General features: G+C 38.0%; 1 protein-coding gene across 1 annotated transcript; it reads right to left on the reverse strand.

Moving 5' to 3' along the window:
* Window positions 1-3,223: 3,223 nt before the first annotated feature.
* On the reverse strand, window positions 3,224-26,475 carry PCGF6 (polycomb group ring finger 6). The gene is made up of 10 exons (XM_082053299.1): window positions 26,133-26,475; window positions 24,818-24,917; window positions 23,456-23,552; window positions 22,802-22,857; window positions 21,859-21,918; window positions 21,138-21,246; window positions 17,604-17,631; window positions 14,204-14,302; window positions 11,819-11,905; window positions 3,224-4,860 (listed from the first exon to the last, which is right to left on the reverse strand). The coding sequence occupies exons 1-10, from the start codon at window positions 26,418-26,420 to the stop codon at window positions 4,804-4,806; spliced, it is 981 nt and encodes a 326-aa protein (XP_081909425.1). The 5' UTR covers window positions 26,421-26,475; the 3' UTR covers window positions 3,224-4,803.
* Between the last annotated feature and the right edge of the window lie 148 nt (window positions 26,476-26,623).

A 26,623-nucleotide genomic window follows, 5' to 3' on the forward strand; every position in this document is an offset into this window, starting at 1 on the left:
TCTGCATGTCGCGGCACACAAATAATCTGTTATTTTATTGCCATCAACAGGGGAAATGTTTTCCCATGTCCCAAGACGAAGGAGGAGGAGATTGCAGGTTCTTGTGAAGGGTGTTGGGCTTCTCACCTGAGTTCTTACCTTTCAGTCTCCAGTATTTGCAAGAAAGGACACAATGGTTTATCTGTGACCACAAGTTACAGAAATGCTCTGCAAGCGGCGTGCTCTGAGCACATGGTGACATCTTGGAATGACTGGTTGCCTCCTGGCACCAGGTGAAAATGGCTTTAAGTAGCTCTCCCAGGAACACGCTATTTTTCTCACTCTTTGCCAAGCGCCACCACCCACTTTTCCACTGTTAATGGTTCCCTTGGAAAAGAACAGACATTTTAATATTTCATTTCCAAATAGACTATATTAACAAGCAATTAGAAAATAAAAGCTCTCCTTTCCACTTCATGAAATATTTCTTCTTTTCTTCTGCAGATCATTGCTGCTTTGAAACAAATATATTGTTGTTCTACTAAATCAAAACCCGGTAAAGATGGTGGTACAGCTCCAGCAAGAATTATGCAGCTGCAGGGCAGTCAGTCAATGTTGCATTTCACCTCATGGGTAAATGGATTACCATTTATCTCTCAAGAATAATAAAATTTGACCTGTTCAATGATTAAATCTGTATCTATGGCAACTGTCTGAAACCTCAGCAAATGTAAATACCCCTTGGCTCATTCAGCAAGGGTGCCTTAAAGATGACATGAATAAAATTCAACATAGAATCACCTTGCTGCTTCTCTTTGTGCTGAACTAGTTACGGTTGCAGAGGAGGAGGAGGTAGAAAAACAAAAAGCAAAAGGCATGAGAATGTGCCATTTGCAACATTCCACCTCTCAGCAAGTATGTATCACAGCAGAATAAGTATATTTTAAAGTACTTAAACATTCAGGCTGGCACCTGGTGCATTCCATTGAGCATGCAGCATTTTAGAAGATTCAAGTGAACAGCTTGACCATGTCCCTTTAAAAGATAGAGATGTAATACATAAAACCTTCTATTGTCTCTGTTAATAGGCACTATCCCAACTGCTGGAGTAAATCCTCCTCCCTCCTACTTGTATGGAGCACAAATTTAATAATAATGATACTCCACACTGAAAAAAAGGGAAAACAGAAATGCTAAGGATGTAATTTTAATTTGTTAAGAGACTTAACATGCATTGACATAAATCATTTCACATGAATGCCTCATGATTCCCTGAAAATAAATTCAACACAGACTAGTATTAGACAAGCCTGAATTATTTTTCAGTAGAACTCAGTGGCTGTTTCACATCTATGCAAATCAGTGTTAAGGGTTCTCCCAACTTGTGTGTGTCACAGTCTGGTGGCAATGCCGATCAAGGCTGGGTGCAATACTGGTGTTAAGAACATAAATGTTATACATTGCCACATAGCGTCCCTCCATTTAGAGGGCTCAGCTGGATATTTCACTAGTCTCTTCAATTTTTTCTTATTACATTCAATCTGTATTAAATGCAAAGAAAACCAGCAGAATGTAACAAACATGACTCAATGCTCCTGACTTGATTGTAGCTTGATTCTGCATCTATAAGAACTCCAGACACTAGGGTTCACCATCTCCTCTTGCTAGGAATTGGCATGTCTGTAAAGTGACTCAGACTTATGCAGCAGTACAAGTAGTACTTAACTAAGATCCGCGTTAGCCATGACATTGCTAAGTAGGTAACCAGAAAATAAAACCAGAATTATTTCATCAATGAAGAAACAATAGTGGCTATAAAATAATGAATGAGTCCAAGCACACCTTCCCTTGCTTCCAGAGCATGAAGCTGGCTCATGTCCCACGAGGAGAGAGATGCCACCTCATAGTCGGCCTGTGGTTACAGCAGCTCTTCTATCATCAGGACCAAAAGTGACTGGCAGAAAGCCAAGGTTAAAAGGAGACCAACAGAAATAAAACAGCAGCAGGAGAGCTGAAAGAAGATTGGCACATTTTGAAGCAAGCAGACTGATTATCTTTACGCAGGAAACCACAGAGCCCACAGCCAAAGGTCACCCCACTGCACGCTGAGGTGCCAAGCAGAGCCCCAGGGGTGCTGCAGGCGCTGGAGAGCAGAGAAAACGTCAGTGCCTTCAGGGTGCACTGCAGGGTGACAGAAAGCAGGATGTTCAGTCAGCAAAAGGAAGCTAAGAATATGCTTTCTGAAGGCAGGTGACGAAGAAATCAAGAGAAGCAGACAAATGGGAAAGAAGAGGTCACTAAACATTTGTATCAAAATATCACAGGCAACAGACCTTCCATCCTCCTCATTAAGCCACTGAAAGAATGACATGGAAAGCCTTGGCCTTCTGCATTTTAGCTGGCATGTGATCTACCCTACAGAAAATATCTTCTTATAGATATTGCAGAAGTCTTTTGTTTTAAACAAACAAACAACAAAAAACACACAAACCCCAAACCAAAAACCAAACAAAAGCACAAAAAACCCCCAGAAACTGACACTGACATCAGAGCCAGCAGCAGCAAGTCATCTTGAGGCTATACAAAAGTCAGCAGTATCCTAGAATAACACTAATTTAAATTAACTATCAGCTTCCACATAGTTGTTGAACTTTGAAAATAAGCCCTTTTGTAGACATGAAGTTCAAGCCTGAATTCGGGGAGAATTTGCAATGTAAAAGGTGACTATGCTGTTATACAGAGAAAACAAATCCACGAGTGATAATGAAACGGGAAGTGGCAGCTCGAAGCACGTGAGCCAGATGCCTTGTACAAAGTAAGAGCCAAAGAGAAAGATCCGGTTCCCAGAGGACTTGATAACAACACCCATAAACATGAATGAAAATAACCTAGAGGTGGTTTTGACAAAAAGGATGTATGTATGGAGGAAAAAGGGGTTCTGTAACTACTGAGGAGTATTTCTCCTGTATCTGGGCTGAAAAAACATCTTGACATCTTTACTGACTTATTTCTCACTGTAATCCTCATTAAACTGAAAGTCCCAGAAATTGCATATTACTTCAGCTAATGATGCCACACAGTTAGCTTCAGTGGAGATTCTGGTATCAAACCACCCTTCACCACGCAACCCACTAATTGAAATTTGTAATTTGAATAACCCCAGAGCATATCCAGCAGTTCATGCGCTATTAATTTTGAGGCTGACATAGGGAACATGGCATGGACGTAAGAGCTCAAATTTAAGTTGGCTAAAATAAAGTTTATTTTACTGTTACAATATATAATCTCTTATCAACACAACTCACAAAGTGTTTACAAAATAATCTCATTTTCTACTGCATTTTAAACACTACTTTTATACAAACTTTAAAGGTAAAATAGGAATTCGTAGCTAGAAATATTTCTGTTACATTTTTTAGAAGCATCACAAGAATTACTTCAAACAACTTTTTCTTATGGTGTCATCTTCGGAGGCAAAACTGAATGTTTACTGTAAAAACCTGAGGAAGGATTCATGAAAGCTTTCTTTAGACAAAGGATGCCAGTCCTCTTAGGTGGACAGTGAGCAAGTGCATTTGAGCCAACTTAGGTGCTCTGAAGCTCCTTAAAAAGGAATCTCCTCCCCTTCCCTACACTGATATAGGGAATGAGGGGTGCCTGGCGCATGACAGGAGCTGTTGTGAATCCCCACACTGATGACCTCGTATGCAGCAAGACCATGACACACAAAGCTCTGGTCCTTAATGGTGGGCAAGAAATCTTAAACAGAACAGAATTTGAAGTATTACAGTTGCCACAAAACCTAGTATTCAATATGTTGAAAGTTACCTAATATCCTCTGTGAATCTGGTAGCAACAGGCAAGTATTACATTACTCAGCCCTGGTTTCCACTACAATGCACTAATACATATTAGGAGGAGTGGGAAAAGCTACCACTGCTGCTAGAAAGGAATGTGCTAAAGTGAAAGGGTTTCTGCTCCTGCCAGTCAACAGATTTTACATGACTGCAGAATCAGGCTGACAGTGATTATTTTACATACAACAAGCAGGCAGAAAGAGGTGCTACTTTTTTTTTTTTCATGCATAGTTTAACCAGCTTATAGCCAGCTCATCTCCATTAAGACTAGAGATGCATGAGCCACCTTTTGGTATAAGCCAAACTACCAGCAACTATATTTCCAGTGCAAACAAAATTGTCTTTCTTCATGAAAAACTAAATTTAATGCTACTTCTCAAAAAACAATGCTTATGATGCATCATTTTCTACCTATTTTGGTCTGTGTTTCTAAGTTCCTTTCCTCTCCCCAAATCGCATCCCAAGACAGATGATCATGTTACTCTTTTTTTTTTTTTTTTAGGCAAATGACTGTCTCCTCCCCAGAATAAATTATACTGCCCACTGAAGATCATCCCTGAGAGCACTGCTCTAGCTAAACACTTAGAAAGTAAGTGATATCTCATAGCTTAGAGGAAAAAAAGACTGCTCACCTCGTGAGATCTTGTGGTTTTAGGAAGTAAAAAAAAAAAAAAAAAAAAAAAAAAAAACACAGCTACTCTGAGCATTTAAATTCCCTGAGCTGAGTGAAATTTGAAGACAGTAATTTGTAACACAAAGCATAGCAACATCTATAGCTGTACTTACAGAAGCTGTAATTTTCTACAGTGGTAATGTCAGACACTAAATTACAAGCATACAGCAGTTAGTGGTGGTTCCTTTTACTTGCTTCCTGCCACAGGAGATACGATGACCTTCTTTGGTGAAAAACAGCGGTGACGAAGCTTGATGAGCCAGATTCTTTTGCCTTCTGATGTTCTAGTGATCTTTAAGTCACAGCTAGTGGAGATACTACCAGGCCATAGTGCAGTACAAGTAAACCATCCTAGAGAGAAGAGAAAGAAACTGTATTATCACATCACTTCACTTTCTCCACAAGGCATTTCTGTCTCCACCTGGTACGACATTCACTGTGCAACAGAATCTCAGCTTCAGTCTCTCTCACCATTTTATACCATGTCCCTTCCATATGGCAAATACAAGTTTTGAAATATCAAGGCAAATAATTATACTCCCCTCTGCTCTCTGAGATGGACAAAGGGTTAAAAAAAAAAAAAAAGAAAGAAAAAAAAGAATAAAATTTGGTACTTTGCTTTTATTTTAAAGTTAAAATGTAATTATGTTATCTTCATACAATAGGGTCTCGTTTACAACTCATGCTGCTTTCCAGATGATACTGTGAGGTAGATAAAAAAAAAAAATCACTTAAGTAGTTCTAGAAGGTGATGCCAAAAGCTGTACTGGAAGAGCACAGACTACTGCTACACATTCATTAAGTAATGAATATAAGGGATAAAAAACCAACCAAACAAAAAAACAAAACACATACAGCAAAAAACAAACAACCAAATCCACCAAAACCAAAATCCCCCAAAAACACCCAAACCAAAACAAACTATTAGTCATGTTTCTCATCTTCTGAGACAGTTCCATCCATATAATAAAAAAATCTTTCACCTGTGAAACAGGACACTTCCCAACTCATTAGTCTCACTTATGTCACTTAATTCACACACAGTCTGCTTCCACCATTGATTCACTGGGAATCTGACTCGTTGCATTAGACCTATTTATATGGACAGGCTTTAATAAAAGTTTTCTTTTGAAGAGAACTGCATTAATCACAACTGACATGTTAGAACTTCTACCATATTTTGCTTCAGATGTTTTTGTCTATTAACATATAGAACCTACGATATGTTCCAGAGAAGATACAGTTCTGTGTGAGGAGGTATACCAGCATATTAAAGAAAAATCTTTAATAAAAAAGTTAATTACAAAAAAATCCCAACAACAAAACCCACAGTAACAAGACGGCTGCCACTTTCTGTATTATAATACATTATCAGTAGAAAGCACTATATTAGTCTAATCACAGTGTTTTGGAAGAATACACATAATTTTAAACAAAAATTTGTTATCTATGTAAAAATGCTTTTGACTGGTTGGTGTACCCTCAGCTACTCAAAAAAATCAGAGCCATTTTGCATCGGAGAAAATTTAACATTAAGAAATTGATCTCAAAAAGACTCAAGAGAATGTGCTTTTCCACACCTCCATGAAATGCTCTTTTTCTTCCCTTGGGAATTCTTTTCAGACAGTGCCTATCAATACCTTTATGTTCGGTCTGGAACACGATCTCTTATTAGAAAAATAGCCTTGTTTTGTCTCTAGTGCCACAAAGCCCTTTCAGCAGAAAACCATCCTAATTGCTGCTGTGTACAATTATTTTACTCATTCTTCTACCATTAGTTTCTTTGTCTGGCAGCTAAATGGTGCCACTGGAAGGAAAGCTACTGTTCTGGGGGGGGGGGGGGGGGGGGAAGAAATACAGTATAATATTTTCAAGGGAAAAATAAAGTGGAAGAGCTATTGGAGTTTTCAAATGTGATGGTGAAAGAAAACAGATTCATAACAAGGGAGAACAGATCTACAACAGTGATACTTTGATCAATTTAGCCAACATGCTCATTTAGTACGACCTGAAACTGCTCCTGGCTACAGACTTTGTCATGTGTTTAAAGAGAAGATTAATGTTCCAAATCAGGAAAAGAGAGCACTAAAATAGGAGCCTATATTAAAAAAAAAAAAAAAAAAAGTAAAGTTCTAAGAATGGCCATATCAGGGCAGATCAAATGGCTACTTAGCCCCATGGTGAAAGTCTAGATAAAAGCATATGAAAAGGGCAAGTATGCTACCTCTCTATATAATTTTCCCATTTCAAAAGCCTTTCTCAGGAATTTCCTGAGTAGCAAAGTAGCTTTCTAGAAAGCATCTTCCCATGATTTTTCTTCTATGAATGTGGTCTGTCACTTTTAAATCTATAAACTTCTGGCATCCACAAGTCAAATCTAAGGGAAATCAAACCCAGTTTGCATCACTGGAGATGGTGATGTCAATCATAAGATCATGACTGAAAATCCATAAAAAAAGGAATTAAAAATGCGGGCACTGAGAAAAGTGGATCAAAGTATTCAACTGTCAAAAACAACCAGAAGGGTCATGTTGGAAAAAAAAAGGACAGCACATTAAAACACCTATCGAAGAGACCATGTTCAGGCTACAGCAAATATACATGTTCCCTAACTCTACAGGTGATACAAACAGCTTCAGAGCAACAGCAAACATGGTGTGAGTCCCATGCAGCTTAACTTTTGTTTAAAGGATGCTTAAAATGAGAAAGGAGGGCCTGCTGGAGGAGAGATGCCAGTCAACCTTAACTTCAACAGACTGGAATGGAAAAAAAACTACAGGGTTTTTAAAAAATATGTACCTAACTTGAAATCACTATATCTTTGAAATTTGGTCCATCTTCCTGAAACACCCTGTTATTTTGTTCCTGCTTACTAAGTTTCCTTCATCTTCTCATTCTGTTAATAACCAGAAATCCACTGCTAACTCATAAAAGGATAAAGGAGGAGGCAGGAGCTTTAGCTCATTTACTCAGTGCCCAGTATAAAGTGGGATGACCACATTTCAATATGAAGATAGGATCCTGATCGTCCTCATTTCTTGTTAGGTAGAACAGGTACTATGAAGTTACTTATGAATGTCTCGGCACACAGCATGTTGTTACACCTTCACAAACATAAACTTCCTCTTTGTGCCTGTTAGTTACTTCAATAGAGAAAATAAGACTCATTCAAACCGCCTTTTTTTAAGAACTGTGGTCAAAACAAGTTTTCCCTCCATGCAGAGTTTCCTAAAGGAAAGAAATATTTATACAAGACATGCTACAACATATTATTTGATGAATGAGTTTTCAGAAGGTAATTTGGCAGTAGGACATTCAAAGAAATTATCTATCTACACAGGAAATAGCCCTGTTAAACCAAAGGCCAAACTCACTACAATTGCTTCTATACAAAGAGAAGCTGGGAGTTAACCCAGTACTGGCACTGCTTACTCTGTAATCAGTCACTTTTTAAGTATTATACATTTATATATACGTTCAGCTGCTTTTTCTAGATAGTGTTCTTAAAAGGAAATCCAAACAGAGAATGACCTCTTGCTGCTTATGACAAATCTCAAATCAAGCTAGCTCAGACACCCCTAAAAAAACAAACAAAAAAACGGCAAAGTGAAACATGAGCCTCTCTTCCAGCAAAACTCCATAGTTCTTTGCCATACATTTGTGAACCTGATGCAACAAAAAAAAAAAAAAAAAAAGAAAAAAGGGAAAGGATCCTACCTGTTACACCCAGCTATAAACTTCAGAGTGGAACTGACAGACAGAAACGTCACAGTATATACACCTTTTGATGTTGTAAAAGCAGCAGCAAGAAAAAGTGGGGCCACTTTCCAAGTTCAATATCCCCATAGCAAAGAGTAAAACACTTCAATAGCAGATATGTGCTAGAGGGTCACAGTAATTAAATTATATCACAGCTTTTACTGCATAACTCAGGAGAGACCAAAAAATTACAATGGCGTTGGGTTACAAAAAGGTGAGAGTCACAAAGAGAGCATTATAATCTGTAAGACCTCCGTGCCAAGGGCCAAGGACATAAAGGAGTTGCCCTTTTTAGCTTTTCCCATGTGTGAGCTCATTAAATCCATCAGTGGTGCAGAGTTCTGAGGAGGCCAGTGTCAGACAAGTGAAAACAACAACCAGCTCAGATCATGTTGCATTTATGCAGCAGAGGGTAAGAAAGTAATGCAAGGAAGAAATACATTATATAGCTAATAACAAGATTCCTTCCTCAGCTACTTGATCAAACTCTTAACTACAGGCAAAACTCAATGCCTGGTAACAAAATTGAGCCTTTAAAAAAATTCCGTCAGTGCCTTTGATCTCTCCTTGCAGTAAATTCCACAAGTTTTACACTGTTTTAAAAATTAAGCAAAGTTGCTTCTTTTTATATAAATTCTGTGCAGCAATTTTTTTTATGTTTTTGCCCTAAACAGAGTTAGAAATCCCATTTCCAAGTAATTAGAAAGATTCAAGCAACAACCCAATTTCAGAAATGTTTAAATATCTTGAGATCTACAAGATTAAACAGGATTTATTCCTGATGTTTTTTAGCCTTTTGTCTACTACTCAGAAAGTAACACGTTAATTGTTTACACTCAACCACTAAAATTAGTTGCCTATTTACTCCAATTAAAACAACCCAAACAGGTTACTATGGGGCATGTATGAAGAACATCTATTTTACAATATTTGATCTTCCCACACCTGTTGGAAAGGCACACAGTTATTCAGTGAACTAGCTAAAATCCTGCTAGTTTACACCTGCAGGAGACTTCAATTTACTGAGGCTTTAAGGCATCACTACACATTGTTACTCAGTATGGAAAAAAATAACCAAAATCTTCACAAAACCATCTTGGGCATTTAAGAACCACTCAAGAGGAGTAAAAAAGCCCCTAAAAATTGCAGTGATTATGGCCCAGAAAAATAAATTACACACAACATATATTATGCTGTATCTCATTGGAAGAAACTTCCAGTGTGAATGTTGCCAAAGAACGCATGTTAAACTTAATGCCTTTGGCAAAGAGAAGCTTATCTGCTTTTGAATCACTTTTCTCAGCAAAAAGAATAACTGCTGACATGAATGAAGCTGCAAGTGAAAAATGTGATTCAGAAGAGCAGTTATTTTTCTCCTCCAACAACTGACTGTATTAATCTATTTAAAAAAAAAATCACAATGTTTATTCCTTTAAATGACTTTGTATTGCTTAAGTAGCTACTGAAGCTATTTTCTTTGCATGAAATGTCTACGATGAATCTCAGAAACTGATAAATGACAATGGCACTTCTGAGGAATGCTTCAGCATCCTAGCAAGAGCTGTCGGGGCATTCCAAGGTCCAGCACTCTTGGAAAGGTTGGAAGGCTATGATGGCACGAGATGTCCTTGGAACTCAATGCGAAATCCATCAAATGTTCCTCTGCAGTTGTAGTCTCACTGGGCCAGAACAGTTATGCCCCTCATTGAATTTCAGGTCTCGGTGGGAAAAAAAAAAACAACCCCTACCATTTTAAGATTTGAACTCTTAATTTCTTTTTTTTTTTTTTTTTCCCCTCTGAATGACTATCTAAAAACATTATCTAAAAACTTTATCTTTCAAATTCCCTGCCAAAAGTGATTATGAAAGCACAAGACTTCACAAAAAGCTAAGACCTTTTTCTGTTTGTTTGCCCAAGAGAGCAGGCTTGTGAGAATTTATCACTAGCATACTGATTTTGTAATAATAAGACTTGAAACATCACTGGAGAATGTATCCTGAGATAACTGTTCTTTTTGCAGAGCTGCTGACTGGTACTTAGCCACTAAACATCAATCAGGCAGACCCAATTCTGACAAGAAATGAGAGACACTAAACTCCAACTAGGCAGATCCATTTCTGACAAGAAATGAAACTGATGCAGTTTTCCTTAAAGTTCTTCTCCAAGAGCATTTTTCATACATTAAAAGCTTTTGTGCTAAGATGAAGTCTAAAAGCATGTACATTTGACTATAGCCCTGAATTTAGAAATAAATCTTACTAGAGGGTACTTCCATCACCATGCGTTGATTGCTGCATTGACTTAAAAAAGTCATTACTTTAGAAGCAAGTTTTTTACCAGTGCCACTTCCTCCTTGCTTCTATCCCCTGCTCCCCAAAACAGGTTAGGTACATTTTCATTTTTTCTTCTTATTATATAAACAGCTATGACATCAAGTATGGCATTTATTGCCTTTCACTGCAGAAACAGAGGTACACACCATAAGCCTCAAAGATTTTTAATGTTTGCTAACACTAATTAGCATGAGCTACACAAGTCTGCCCTGACCATGGGATCCCTCCTGGTTACTCAAATCAAGTACTGGTGATGCAATGTCCAAGATACCTTGAAATCAGCTTTTCACTTCTTGCCCTGACACAGAAGTCCCCTTGTACCATGAAAGGGCTCAGCAGGAAATTTAAGTGTAAAAGATTGTGCATGTATGTGCACAGACAAGTAGAGAACTGAATTTGCTACTCTTTTAGCCTGACATCTGCTTAGATTCCTTTTCAAATAAAATACCAATCTAATTCCTATTTCTCCCCCTTGTACTAAATATTATCTTTTCAGATTTCCAAGTTTAGATTATTCTACAATTTACTATATATCACAATTTTATATCTATCTTTTACTATGCACTGGCTAGACTACTTCATTATTTTTGTTGCACTTCTAAAATTTTGTGACCTTTCCCATTATAAAGATCCTTGAAAAGATTCCCAAGGAAATTTAAAAAAATGCTTTCTTATTTGCAGAGCCAGGAGTCCTTAAGACAGTAAGTTATCAACAAGAAGCAGCTGACTCATGCTGTGATCAGGACCGGTATAATATGCATCAAGCATATTCATTGCATTCATTACTGTGTATCTTTGGTTTGTGCTTTTATGAGCAAGTTTATTCCCCTGACCCAGTCACAAGGACAGCTTTATTTGGGATGCTTCAGCTCTTTGATTTCTTAAAGAGATGCAGACACCAGGGAGGAAAACAATGAATGTTAATTGAAAGAAAGGTTGGTATATTTTGTCATTGATAAGACAGCAACTTGTTTCAGAATAGAAAAAAATGCACAAAAAAGCTCACATGCAGAACATCATCCAAGCATCAAGAACACTCTTAGCACATGGTAAACTTCTCAGCTCTATTTACAATATAAAAAACATTTTGCATAAGCTGGAGATATTTTTTTTAAGTGACTTCTTCAGAAAAGATGGTGCTATCTGATAGCTTAAGAAAGAAGTCTTCTATTGTAAAATAGAAAACCTGGAACAAAGCCCCAGATGCCACACACACCTGTACTGCACTCTCTCCTATGGCTTGACGAATTTCCCTCAGTGTCTGGTAGTGTTCCAGCAGGTGATCACCACATATTATGTCCACCTGTGAAAGAACACAAACATGGTAAAGTTCAACCTGTCTTCGGACTAGCAAAACAGTACCAAAGCCTTTTACGTGTCATTAGAAGAGTTTAAGTCTAGCATGCTAGACACTAAAGCCATCTTTACCTTTGTTGGCCCAATGTACTTAGCATGCACAGCACTAATGTGCTGCCCTAATGCTGCCCACCTCACACACCTAACATGGGTCTCTCTTCTGGAACAGAGAGGACAGTTTATTGTTTCACTCCCAGTTTGGTGCATCCACTGAAAAAAGCTGTTCAGTAATAACTCTGATGAATTTAATGGGAATTTAGATCATGTATTAAAATGATCCCACAAACATCCAGAGTCATTCATCAGTTGCAAAAGAGTTGTTTGTGCCACTGACAGAAAATGAGCCATTGTTTCCCCCACTCTCACCTTCAGTAAGAAACACATGAATAAGTCTGCTTAGTATGACTGTTTGGAAGAAGTGTTTCAATAGAAAAGAACAGCTCACTGTATGCCACTGTCAGCATTTACTTCACACAGTTCTCCTTCAAAATGCAATCCATACTTCCGTGATGCAAGTGAAGGGCAAACTCAGCAATTCTAAACAATGTCCTCTGCTGCAGCTAAACTATGCCAATGATGTCTGCAATTCTGGAGGAGGCACTTCTGCTAAGTAACTGCCCACAAAACCAGTAATTTTTTGGGGAAAAAAAAAATAAAGTCTCTTTATAAAATTACTATGAATTACTATGAATTCACTGTGCATAATGTAAATCCAGTCTCTAACATTCCAAATTAGAGCAGCTAACAGCTAACACAGCACTCTCTCAAGTACAGGGAAATGAGAAGGCTCTCCTCTGTGAATTACAATGACAAAACCTCAAAATTAAAGTTAAGAGCATTGAAAATGAGCTCTCTGGTTTCTGCAAGAAAAATGTCTAAGCTCTGCCACTGCAGTATTTGAGGAGCATACTGCAATATCATTACATATTCTCTCATATGGCCACTTTCTGCTAGAGGAGGCACTCTGTGTTCAGCTATTCAATTCCCCTGGATTTATGCTCTTCTGCATGCTGACCCGCTATCTCTCTCTTGAAAAGACTGAGGAAGATTTATGCTCTGTGCTGCATTATTCTGAGAATCAGGAACACAGGAATTCTCCTTAACGGCTGAAAAAGGACTAATTCACTTCACCATTGTATAGTATGACAATGACGCAAAACACTCCATTCATGTTAGGTTGAATCTTAATGTGAAGAAGATTTAACTGCCTAGTACTATTTCTGCTTTTAGCTTCTAGGAGGAAACCAGCAAGTAAAAACTAATCTGGACATAGCATTAAATATTCATTAGATATTGATCCATACATACACACGCATATATTTAGTATCCACATTTGATGTATTTAACACAGAACCTGAAAGATTTTCTTTTTTGAAAGCTGTTTACAGTTATTTTTGCTGTTTCACATTCATTGTAGCCTCTGTGGTCATTACTGCAGAATTCAGTTCCTTCCCCTCAAATTAATGCAAGAAGTTTCTTTAGCTTTATTTTGAGGATATTTTTATTTGTTCAAAATATCTAATCACCACCATCTGAAAGCTACAGGGACTCTCACTGAGAGGAAACCAGCAAATGAAAATACATTACTTCCTTAGAATGATGAATAATTTATATCTGATTTGCCTTGTCACCGCTGAAAAGGTAAACAGAATGAATAAATACTCATTACTGAGGCACACAGTCATGCTGTATTGTCTCAAGCAGTTACTGCTGTATGAAAACACAGCCTTAACTCCAAAGGCAGCACTTCCACCATTTGCCTATTCACATCAGTATCAGCTTGATCTCCCAATAATTGACAGCTTGAAGAATTGTTTGCACATTATGAAACTCCTGCACCTTCTCAACTGAATGGCTACTGAAGTATATCAAAGAAATGAAAACTGGTTTTGACACGCAATTCCTATCAAAATGATTGAGAAATATGAAGTCAAATTATTCTGCATTGTATTCTGCTCCTTTGAATTCTTATTTGGAGGCACATGTCTACATTTGCATCTATACCTTTCATTTCTAAGTATTCTAATGAAAATCCAAACATGTTGCAAATGAGCTGGGAGAGTTGTTCCTCACAGATCACAATATTTCAAATGTTTAATTTTTTTATCCTTACTGCATTGAAAAAACCCACAAAAAAAACAACTAGCATTACTTCTAGACTCTAACAAACAATGTAAATGTTCTGTCTGAATCACAGGCATTACACTGATCAGTGACCCTGGAAGTGCCACTACAAGTGGGATACCTGACAAGTAGGGTCCAGATCCATTTTTCTTCTGAGGAATTTCTCCACATGTCCAATTGTTGCCGCCCCTGAAACACGCACAAACTTCTTTTCCAAAGGCTGCAAAGAATAAACATAAGATTTTAAGACAATGTACATTTTCAGCCATCATCACTCTTAAATCCCAAACCCAAGAGAAAGGCTCATAACAGAGTAAGACAGCTTCCATTTTCTGGACCCTTCTCTCTCTGATCTGCTTTCAGAGTACCTCATAGGAAAAGGACTAAATACGTTTGAAGACTCCAGGTTCAAACTCCCTCCTGTTTTTAACAACATTTAAAAATAACAAACTACTGACTTCAGTCCTATTTCACTATTGAAGTACTGGAGAATGATACTTGCTATCAATGCTGCATAGAAATTAGTATTACACAGCAGTTTAAGAACTTCACACCACAGATAAGCGTTTACTTATCAGAAGCACTTGAATTATTTCCTAAAGTTTCCTTATTTAAAAAACAAAACAAAACAAAATCAGGCTTGTATACCAAACATGGTTCCGATAATAAAGCCATGTCATTTTATAATGCAAGGAGCTTAACTCCTTTAGCATTCTAGAAGTATTATGGCTTGGACTGGAATCAACTTAACAGTCCATGACATTCCAGAATCAATTAAAACACACTACTATGAGAACACAAGGACAAGACTGGTCTGAAATATTTTTGTATAATTTCTAAATACTTTCACAGCAAGGACTGCAATGACAAGACATTTGTTATGCAGCCTCAAAAATTTTAATGAGTTTTTCTTCTGCGGATGAAATTTTAAACAGCTGACTGGTGATACTGGCAGCTCAGCAAAGAGGCACAAAGGCAGAGCAGATGAGTGCATTCAGTGTGATAAATGGATTACCTTTTGTGTCAATTAATTAGATTTTTATGTTGACTTCTCAATAGCAGTGATTTACTATCCAGGTTCATTGTACTATTTAAATTTGAAAGAAGGATCAGAAGGTCATGGACAACCCTTGAATTCAATCATGAATTTAAATATGTGTCCATGATAACTGTGGCTTTGTAACAATAGTTTGATTTATTCATGCACAAGAGCTAGAAATGACAGTCACATATGATCTAGGCAACCATGCTGCTGCAAGCTTGATGATGCTGAGTTTATGCTTGCTGTATGTATAAATCACAGGTTATGGCCATGTACCTTGTAACCTGTTCTCTCCCCTCTCCATCCTCATTAAAAGAAGAAAAAAAAGGTTGAAAACCCTTCATATATGAAGTTCAACATCTAGTTTAGAAAAAGAAGACAGATAAACAGATCACTGAGGACAGAGAAATGCTAAAAATGGATCAGGGTATGTTTATGAGAAGTGCATATGAAAGAACATTTGGAAGGCTGACGAGTAAACCTCTTGGTCATGAAGTGGAATAAAAAAGAAGCATGAAGATAGAAAGTGTAGTGAAGAAAATAAGGATAAAAAGGAAGAAGAGATACAGTGAAGCAAGGGTTTAACATACAGCAAGGAATTGCAAAATGCTGTAGAAAAATACTAGTTAAAAGATATGGTATTTCTTAAAACTCATATAGATGATATACAAGTCTAAATAGACCCATAAGATGAGTGGCACTTCAGTCTATGGACAGTAGGATTACTTGTGGCACAGAACTATTCCTGTGAGTAATGGGAGTAGCCTTTCATCTTCAACATCCTCAAAACACCACAGTTAAAATGAACAGGGATATTTATGGCTTAAAGACGAAACAAAAAAAAAAATCCCCCAAAACACACAAAAATTCCCTTTCATGAATCACAAACACTCCTTAACGATGTTTGAGCCAGGTGTCATTTTTAAAAGGCAACACTACTTGCATTGGAATGGCATGTTGCAGAGGAAATAAGTGTCTGACAAATTTCAATATTACAACACGTAAGTTAGTCAAATGGTTGAACTGCCCTCAGTCATTCTTCTGTGGCCCAAAATGAACAAGACAAAAAAACAAAGCAGAAAGAAGGGCAAATATGAGGCAGGAGGAATGGAAGGTGATACAAGAGCAAGAAGACGAAAAAAATAGTGTGAAATGTAAAGGTAAAAAGAAGGAAAAATTGCTGGGTAGCTGTAGGGGTGTAATAGGTGAAGAAAATTCACTGCAGACATTTTCAGGAATGTTGCCCCATCCTACAGATGAATTTTGTTTTACGAAACTACGCTTGTCTTTTGTAAAAATTCCTATTACTGTATTTTAAAGTTTGAAATTGCCTCCTAAGCTCTGCCATAACAAATCTAACTACTATTAAAAATAGTATGAATAACTGCAATCAAATCTAACGGTTCAGATTTGTGCCTGAAAATGTATTGATTAGAAATCAACTCAGCTGAAAACATGATGGGAATTAATAAAATGGTACACTTAGGAGAATTAATATTTAAAGTTACTAACAGGTGTTTTTCTCAAACTTTTCAACAATAAAATTTTTCTGCTAATTGTACCAGTTAGGTGTCTCTTATATTTTATTATTCTGTGTCATCCCATCTTTTAAGTCCTACAGTTCCAATGCAATGAAAGATTAAATGCAACATACACAGAGTAATTTAAAATTACATCTCATTCTTGCCCTTCAACAGAATATTGTTTTCTAAATGTTTAGTCAAAATACTGGAAGGACACACTCCGAGTATCTCTGAACTACATCATATGAAATGATGAAGGCAGCAAACAATGTGCACTTTCTCAATGAATTTGTACCAAAGCAGCTCAGTAAGAAGATCTGTATTGGAAGAAGAGTCTTCTTCCTTGGCAGGGATTGGGAACGCTAATTGTTTAGCAGAACAGCCACTCTATAGTTGTTAGTGAAGGGATGAAGAAAAGAATAAGCTTTCTGATGACTAAGGAAGCGTATAATGCTGCCTAGACAATCTGTATATTTTTTTGTTATATGTTTAAACACATAGCAATTTATTGTACTATTTTTATAACTCAGGCTATGCTTCCTCTGAATAACCTATGCAAGCTTTCCCCTACAAATAGAGAAACTTTTCCAAAAACCAGTATTTTAGACAATGTCTTCACCTTTGTTTAGGATTCCAATAAAAGCCATAAGAGAGCATTTTTTGGGGAGAGATGCAAGATTAACAACCTAGAATCACTGAGGTGAAATTTCATCAGTATTGTTTCCATTTTCCCACTAAAACTTTAATTACGTAGCCTCAGAAGCATTCTTTTCCTATTCTGTGATGCTATACAATAATAGGTTTGAAAGTACTCTGTAATTCAAGGTTGGTTATTACTATGCTGATGAAAGTTCAGGCTGCACTCAGTGTAAGAAAAACAAACTACATTAAATACATTCAGGTTATACATATTTCTGAAGTAAATCATAAGAGAAAAATTCAAATCACATCTGTACCTTAAAATTCCCTGTGCCTTCGTTAGCTCTGAAAAACAAGAGAAGAGTAAACACAATCAATATTGCTACAGTTAACAGTTATTAACACCCTCAAGCTCTTTATTATAATAGTCACTTACTGATTTAATAGTCTAGCATATCAAGCTTATTTTCCCAATCAGGCTCTTCCTTTCACTAAACTCTAATACATGAGATAATATTAGACTGAATTTATCTTTTTCTCCTACCCTTTATTTTGTACTCCATTTTTCTCGTGAATTCAGCTATTTGTGACTTTAACGTTTGTCTACATGAAACGGAAACAAACCAAAACAAAACACAGCCTGAAGCCATTTTGAAACACAAGACAACACTCATTTTCATAGGAATAGGTTGTAATGTTAATGCTACTTAAACATCCATACTTCATCATCCTTGATATTTGGAACTTTAACAGACAGTACCTAAGAAGTTGCTTACAGAACATGCCCAACCACAGAAGAGGATTTCTGGGCCAGTTGTTGGCCTTCCAGACTGTTTATACCCCAGGATTAATGCTAATGCTATCTAGGAACTCAGGAAAACAGCAGGTGTTTCTCTGGAAGGTGAGATACACACAAAGGTGGCAAATGACCAAATTCTCAGCTGGTTTCAACAAAGATTCATTGATTTGCACAGTCTGAGCATGTGATCTGTTAATACTACTGATCGTCTAGACTCCACATCACCATCTCATAGTGCAATGTATAAATTTCTCAATTAATTAAGCCCAATTAATGACATTCCACTATTCCTGCAGTGCAGTAGCAAGTATGTACACATGAGAAGAAAAAATGCAGTATTTCATTGCACTGAAGAGGGAAATCAAACATCACTCTAAATTGACTATACTTTTACTGACCATTTGATAGCAAACAAAGGTATCTGTAATGCTTGTGCAGGCCACACAGTAGCGTGGCACTTCAAGTTATTGTAATTGAGTATCTCTACCTCTAAACATGTTCTGGCTACCAGTTAAGTAAAGCTGTCATCAACTTCTGCTACTGAAATGAAATGTAAAGTTACTAAGAAACAACCATAGAAAAGCTTTGCCATTACGGCTCTCATTTTCTTTGATACAGTTTCACAGTCACAGGCAACTATATTATATACTCTAAGGACACAATACAGAGAGACTTTCAAAGTAACAATTTCTGCTGGCTGGTCCAATCCACTCCAAGTTTTCTTTAAATAAAGAGCTTTCTTAATCTCTCATTGTCAAGAAAAGCTCTTTGATTTTTACCTTCAAAGGGGAAAACATATTAACCCTTGAACATATAAAGTATAAAAGAAGATCAAAGGTAGTCAGTAAAATAAATTGTGAAGTAGATGCTGTTAAGCCATCACCCTTTTTCTGTTAGAAACATTCTGTTTCCATCCATATAAGTAACAGAAACATAGCGGACACTTTCACATAGTATAGATGGTATTTGCACAGTGTTACCTGCTTTGCTGCCAACACTGGAACAGAAGCTCAAAATAAAACTACCAGAAAAACAAATACAACAGTACAGGTTCTAAAGTAATTCTGTTCTACAGACAGGCAGATAAATGTTAACTAGTTTTGAGATTTAAGTTGCCCAACATCTTCCTCTTGCTTTGAAAAAAAACCCAAAACATACTTGCCGAGAATCACAGGAGGGGGAGAAGTAACCAGGAGACTTTCAGAGTGAAGATCTAACCCAAAGTACTTTCACTACAATGAGTTCAAAATGTCTCTAATCCTGCAGTCAAGACAATCTAAGGAAACTCTCCTATAGAGTCACCACATCTTCCAACCTGAAAGGGTCGCTAGGACCCCTTATTAATTATATATGTTTTAGACCACATTCATTATAGGGAAATAAGCCTTTAAAAGTACAATTAAAAATTATAATTAAGTTTTGAGTGTACAATACAAAATAGTCACACGCTGAAAAGCTACGTGTCTTTGTTTTCCTCTCCCATTCAACACAAGGCTCTTGGTTTTACTTATGACAATCGTGCTCTTAATGCTAAAGCATTAATTTCCTCTGTCTCATTTCTTCAGTTCATGAATGTATTTCCATACCATCCTACTCAGCAGAATGGCAGTATAATACCATGTTTAAAAAGAGGAACCTGAGACAGACTGTGTTGAAAGGTAACTAAGAACTCTAAGTGCCCAATTTGGAACATAAAAGATTGGATTTGTCTGCAGAACACTAGATACAACAGCTTTAGTCTGACTCCCACTGCTTTCAGCTGTGCTTGCAAGCATTCAGCAATTCTGCAAGTTAGGCATACAGAAAATGAACAATGGAATTAAGCCAGGTATGTGGATTCACAAGGCCATTTTATAGAACAGTCACAGATTGTTCCCTACTGGCTTAGTTTGAAGACCTTATCTTTTCTTCCTGCAATCCTACTTCTCACGCAAGAAATAAAAAAGCCACATGATGGGCAACACTTAAAAAAAAAAAAAAAAAAAAAAGAAAGAAAGCCAACAACATAAAAACCCACACATCACTACCTACCTGGCCAAATTTTACCCATGAAGGAAATTTGCTCTGTACTCTGAATAAAATAAGACATGGTGGAAACACTGGACACATTGAAAGACTGGGACATGATATCTACAAGAGTGAGACTGAATCACGATGGTATGCTTTGTTGCATAGAAGTTCCGAATTTCTGATGGCTTGACTTAATTTGTGTAATAGTTTGCTATGATTATGTATTGGAGTCCTCTGAACACTTTGTTCAGGCAAAGTCAGGCCAAAAGCGAGCACAATCTGGGTAGAGAGGCAAGAGTTGCAAAAGACAAGCTACTTCTCTTCCACAACTGAGGTTCTGCACAGTATGGCACTAGCAAAGTAGTTACAGCTTTCAGTCCTTTCTCAATTACGCTCTCTCAATCACTAACATATAAATTTACACATGGCCAAAGGAATACAATTTATCTTCCTTGTGTACCTGAAAGCAACTGAAGTGTTGGGGCTGGATTTCCCCCTCACAATCCATGGCTAAAGGAAAGTCCTGATACAAAAGCTTCAGGGTAATTCATTAAAGTCTGGGAAACTGTCAGCTAAACTTAATAGTGGACCACATTATTATTGCCACCTATAACATTTAAAGGAACATTGCTCTTGCTGCCCAGGTTGCAGTCGCTGAGTTACATGAGCAAGTCCTAACATAGTCAGCATTAATGGTACTGCCACCTACAGGGATTAAGGAACTTTAAGAGATAGGTATTTCATAATTCAGCTTACTGATACTACATTACTCCGTTAAAAATAAAACAAACACGTTAAGATTTAAAACTATGCTTTTTAGGAAACTGTTGTCATAGAAAGTCACCTTTCACATTTAATTATCTACATCATCTAGCTATGCATAGTTGGCTATCACTATTGCACAGTAAGTTAAAACCAGCTCTCCATCTGCTATTTGAGATGGTGGAAATGCACATTCAATGACAACTAAGCCAGTAACAGTCCGACCTACACAAGCAGCACCCTCGTCACTGACTTGCTCTTACATTTGCCCACAACTCACCCAATGAACTCCAGAAGTATGGAGATGTCAAGTTCTGGTGGGATCCGGAACACAGAGCCCAGAACTTTTCGAGGTCTTCCTCTGCTTGCTGGAACTGGCTGTGGGACAGCTAAAATATTCAAATAGCCAAAATGCAAACATAACTTGAAATAAAAGCAGTATAAGATGCTAAAACACGCCAAGCAAAACAGATGAACTCATAAGCAAAAAGGGTCTGTGCAATTCATTCTATTTTCTTATTACTAAATCAGTTCTTTATACATTTCATGTTGTATATCTGAACCAGAGTTTTATTAGCTTCCAGCATGGCACTTCTCCAAAGAGCTGTTTATTTGATAGCAAGACAAGAAACAATTAGACTAATTCCTCATCTGTCAACAGACTTTGAAGTTGTTATTTTTACCCCTTGGTGATGCCCATAATTTATTAAGATCAAGAAAATAAAATTAACACACATATATATATATATTTCCTGGTTGCTGACAAAATAGAACATGTTAAAAAATAAATCCAGCCACAATCTGGGTTTAACTACTACCTTTTCCATCTATTTTTGTAACTGAGAACTGTGATAAGTTACCGTAATCGGGCAACCAAGAATCTCGTATTTCCAATACTACATATCTTCAGTTATAAGCTAATATTTCAAGGAAAGGCCTTAAGAATAAATGGTATTGTAAATATTTCCTTAACAGTATTCTCTAAAGTGATGACAGCTCACCTGGTTTGGGCACTTCTAATCCTCTTTCTTTATAGAAGTCATGCATTTGTTTTTTCTCTCCTGAAAATAAAGCAGAACAAACAAACACACACACACACACACACACACACAAAGACCAAACCAAACAAACAAAAAAAACCCAAACACCACAGTAGACAACAGATTAGAATGTTATTTCAGATGCTGAGAATATCTATCTAGTTTCCAATGCTCAGAGCAGTAAAAACTTCCTAAGTTCCTACAGACCTTCACCATAACTAGTATTCCAGATGAGGTTGGGACACTTAAGATACCATGACTAAGAGTTTATTAGTAAAAACTGGGAAGACATGAGAGAGGAGCTGGCCATTAACCACACTGAAATAACTGCAAAAACTAGCATTATTCTGGCTGTCATGACTCTTTTTATAGCATCTATAGGCTGTCATGACTGTACTTATACCATCTATAGTTCATATATATATATATATATATATACACACCCATGAGACATGTATATTTCACTCAGTCCACAGAGGCAGACCATACAGATTCATTAGCTCCCCAAGTTCAAGGGAAATGACGTGACAGTGGAAGTGTGGAAAAAAAGAAAAGCATTTGAAAGAATCAGTCTTAGCACCTTTTTTTCAACTGAGGCAAGTGAACTTGTTAGATGTAATGACATTTTCTGTACTTAAAAAAGAATATGAGGCATGGCTGTGAAATATTATCCAAATGTTTGTCTGGATACAGTGACACCTGTGTTTCATGAGACAGGGTACATACAAATACCCATAAGAGCATTTAGCAGCCAGAAAGACGCCAGTTGGCACAGCTAATTAAGAAAGATTTATAATCAAACATTACAAAGCTATTTTAAAGAACTAAGAATAGAAATGGGGCATTGAATTACTGTTTTCTGTTCAGTTATCTCTAAATTGATATAATAAAGAAAGGGACTTACTTTCCTCCAAATTGACAACTAATTTATAGACTATGTCTTGCAGTTGCCGGTCCAGTCTATTAAAGAGAAAAACAAAACAAAACAAAACAAAATGAAAGAGTCTTTGGTGCAATACAGCATGGTTTGAAATTATAACAGAGATGCCAAATACACTGTCGAAATACAACCTACATAAAGAGAAGAGTAACAGAGCAGCAACTCCACATCTGCCTAAATTAATGTCCTGACAGCAGGGCTCTAATAGAAGCAGCCATGGAAAGTTAAAAGCACCAACCCTCAAGAATTCGTGAACAGTTCAAGAAACTAAAACTCCATTCTCAGAGCTAGTAAGTATACGATGCCAACAAAGCTTTGTCTAAAAGGAAATCAAAGTGAATAGTGAAGATCTCATATCACCTCTAACAATAAGGAAATATATAAAAATACCCGGGGGGGGGAATAACAAACTATAGAAAGGGATACAAACTAGATAAAACAAGAAATTGAGTATTTTTATCTTTGCTATTGAGATGAAACTTAAACAAAGAACAAATGCATTTCTTGTTCCTTCATTTGAAATAGGAAAGCACTACAAGTCTGTAAAACAAAACATTTAAAAGCAAGCAGCAAAACATGGGAAAAAAGATACCTATAAAAATAACATGAACTTGTTACCTGATATTATAAAGGGGCTGTGTCTGATGTACAACAATGTTGCATTTTGGACATCTGTTGCTATAGTAGAAGTGTCTCACTATGCAGCTTTTACAAACTGTAAAGAAAAGAAACCTCATAAAAGTCACATGTCCACTATACAACACCATCTGTTTAAGCATTAGAAGCAATTACACCCAGACTTCTCAATTAAAATTTGTCAGAAACAAAACAAAGCAAATCTTTCAACTTTAAAACTCAAGTAAACAACAGCTTTCTGCCTGTACAGGATACAATGCTTTTGGATATTCAGTTAAGATTATTCACAGGAATAACCCTAGTCCAGTTGACACAACAACATGTGTTCAATGTTGTAATTGTGTTACCAGAAAAAAAGGAGAGCTGACTGCTGCAGACAAAAGGTCTGCTAAAAAGCACCCTACAAGTAGTTTCAGTAGAAAAACCAAGGTAAGAAATTATAATTCTGCCGTTTTCATTGTATTTCACATGTACTTTAAAAAATCGGAAGGAAAGCTAATGAGCGAAAACATCCAGAATAAATAACTTACTATTGAATCAGCTCCATGTCACCCTGAACACAAACTTTTCCACAACATTTACCAGGGAACTTCTCAGAGATCACCACAATTGCACTTGCAACATTATGCTGTCACTACTAACAGCTGTGCATTTTCTTAAATTACAAACGGCACTGAATATTACATAGCATAGATAAAACTAGTAAGCAGTGCCACACTAATTAAAAAAAAAAAAAAAGACAGAGAAAAATATGATATTTCCCTCTAAGTAGTGTTAGCAGCTGGAAGGACCAGGAAGTTGAGATTCTTGAATTCAGGTGGGAACATGGGTGTGGCTGAAAGATTCAGCTCACAGAAAGTGTTTTATTAGCTTTGAGAGAAAATAGTTCTGTTAGCAATAGAAAAACTGCTAAGACAACAGAAAAAAAGAGGGGAAAAATAACAAAACAAGAACACTGAAATAAGTTTTTTTTTATTCACCTATTTCTGTTCATCAGTCTATAGACTAACTGTTCTATGGAGGCATGTAACAATTTCTGTATCTGAAAATTTATTTCCACATGGCTGCCTACTTAGTTTTGTGAGCTTAGAAGCTGATATCAGTAACAACTTAGGAAACTCTCTAGTCCATTGCGAGCAGGGTCACTCAACTTTCTTTTCTCAGCTACATACCCAAATTCTTACAGCCTACTTAAAAAAAAATAAAATTCCTTAAGGAACAGAATAAATACAATACACATTCACATCAAACAGAGAATTATCTTTTTGAAAGCAGAATATCTCGACAGCTAACCTTTGTTTGAATTTGCAACTAAACTCTTAAAATGACAATACTGATACTTACAGGTGTGCAGACATTCTGTAATAGTTGTAGCATCAATAAAGTAACCTTTGCAGATGGAACACAGGATGTAAGGGGTCAACTCTGCGAGGTTTATCATACGCTACAAACAAAGACATTTTGCAAGAGTTTGAATACAAAGGCTAAGCCATGAAATTTCCTGATTGCAGCTTCTAGAAGAAGAATTCTTCTAGAAGAATTTAATCTAGTCATCTGAACCAACCTTTCTGTGAATGGCAATGCAATTTGTTTCATGAATCATATCCAAAAAGCAAACTATAAACTGCCCTTTTGGGAAGAGTTCTTTTGGATAACTCTAACAGAATATTAAATAATAAACAAGACTGAAGTGGATACTAGAAGCAAATAATACCATTATTTGAAAATGCTCAGCAAGCATGTTGGGTCCCCCAATCAAGATATGTAACTAGTGCTGTGTTTTGTTTCTACACACAGTTAGGGGTTATAAAATATATATTGAAGCAAAGACTAAAATTTCAGTGCTCTGAATTCTGGTTACTAAGCACATTTCTCAGGAAAGCATACAAATAATTTCACAATTTTCCCGTTGGAAGTCTACTATTTCAAAAAAGAACAAATTTATTTGATAGCAAAGATCTGAGATCTGTCTGAGAAAGGTAACACGTGAGATTATGTTCCACTTCCTCTAGCCTCAAAGTTAGGCTAAGGGGCTTTATTTCTCACGACACCACTCTTTTTGTCCACATGCCACCATTTACCACTCTCCCAGCTACACCAACAGTTTGTAGGGGCTTCATCTAAATGAGACAGAAAAAATGAACTTTGTTAATAATAAAAAGCCTATTACCATACAGCTTACACTGCCTAAGCAGGGGTCCAGACTCACACCTGGAAGTCTTCAAAAGTCTGTAAAAGCACGTAAAAGTTGAAGTCCACTGCTTACAGGACCTGCCTGAAAACTGACCTCCCGCAGACACCAGGCCCCACCTGAAGACGTTGTGTTTCACTGCCAGCAGCCTCCCCACAGCAGGGCGGGTTGCCCAGCACACCACCTCGTGCCCTCCTCACGCTCACATTCCCACCCTCGTCTCACAGCTGTCCCCGCGGTGCCCTGTTCCGCACCGGAGCCCCTGGGCCCCCGGCCGGGCCGCCCCCTCCATCCCGGCTGGTCCCGCCGTTGCTGCCGCAGGGAGCGCGCGCCCCCACCTCGAGCTACACGCGCCCCGCGGGGCACGCCGGGAGCGGGGCCCGGCGCGCGACGGAGCCGTTGCTCCGGTGGCGGCCGGCGCGTGCCCTCGCCTCAGAGGACGCTCCCCCTCACACCCCCCGCCCCTACCTCCCGGTCGTCGTCCGAATCGAGCTCCCCGTCGTCCGTCCCGAACCGAGCCCCGGCGTCACCCTCGAGCTCCTCTTCCTCCATCTCCTCTTCCTCGTCGTCTTCGTCGTCGTCCTCATCGCCGCTGGACTCCGAGCGGCTCCGCTCGAACTCGAAGGGGAGGGAGCGCGACCCCGAACAGCTGGGAGCCCCCTCCATCTCCTGATCCTCATCGGCCGGGACCGCTCCTGCTCCATCCCCAGCCGACAGCCCCGAGACCACGGAGCCAACCTCCACCTCCGTGTCCATGGCTCGGGGTGGGGGGTGGAGACCAGGGCAAACGCGGGACTGTGTGCTGGCCGCCCGCAGGGGAGGGCGGGAGCGGTAGTCCGCCAGCGCAGCCCGCCCAGCGCGCGTGCGCGGTAGCGGCGCGGGGCATGATGGGAACTGTAGTTTTAGCGGGCATGGGCCCGAGCCGTTGCGCATGCGCTGAGTCTCAAAGAGCTGTTACT

The sequence above is a fragment of the Streptopelia decaocto genome (genome assembly GCF_964273445.1).
Source record: "Streptopelia decaocto genome assembly, chromosome: 5".
Lineage (NCBI taxonomy): Eukaryota > Metazoa > Chordata > Aves > Columbiformes > Columbidae > Streptopelia > Streptopelia decaocto.

Excerpts from the sequence above, each read along its gene's own strand:
- PCGF6 (XM_082053299.1), bottom strand. The coding sequence starts at position 26,420 with ATGGACACGGAGGTGGAGGTTGGCTCCGTGGTCTCGGGGCTGTCGGCT. Across the intron at positions 21,247-21,858 it reads ATTAGAAGTGCCCAAACCAG|CTGTCCCACAGCCAGTTCCA; the intron begins GTGAGCTGTCAT and ends TGAATATTTTAG. Across the intron at positions 17,632-21,137 it reads ATACTTCTGGAGTTCATTGG|AGCTAACGAAGGCACAGGGA; the intron begins GTGAGTTGTGGG and ends CTTGTTTTTCAG.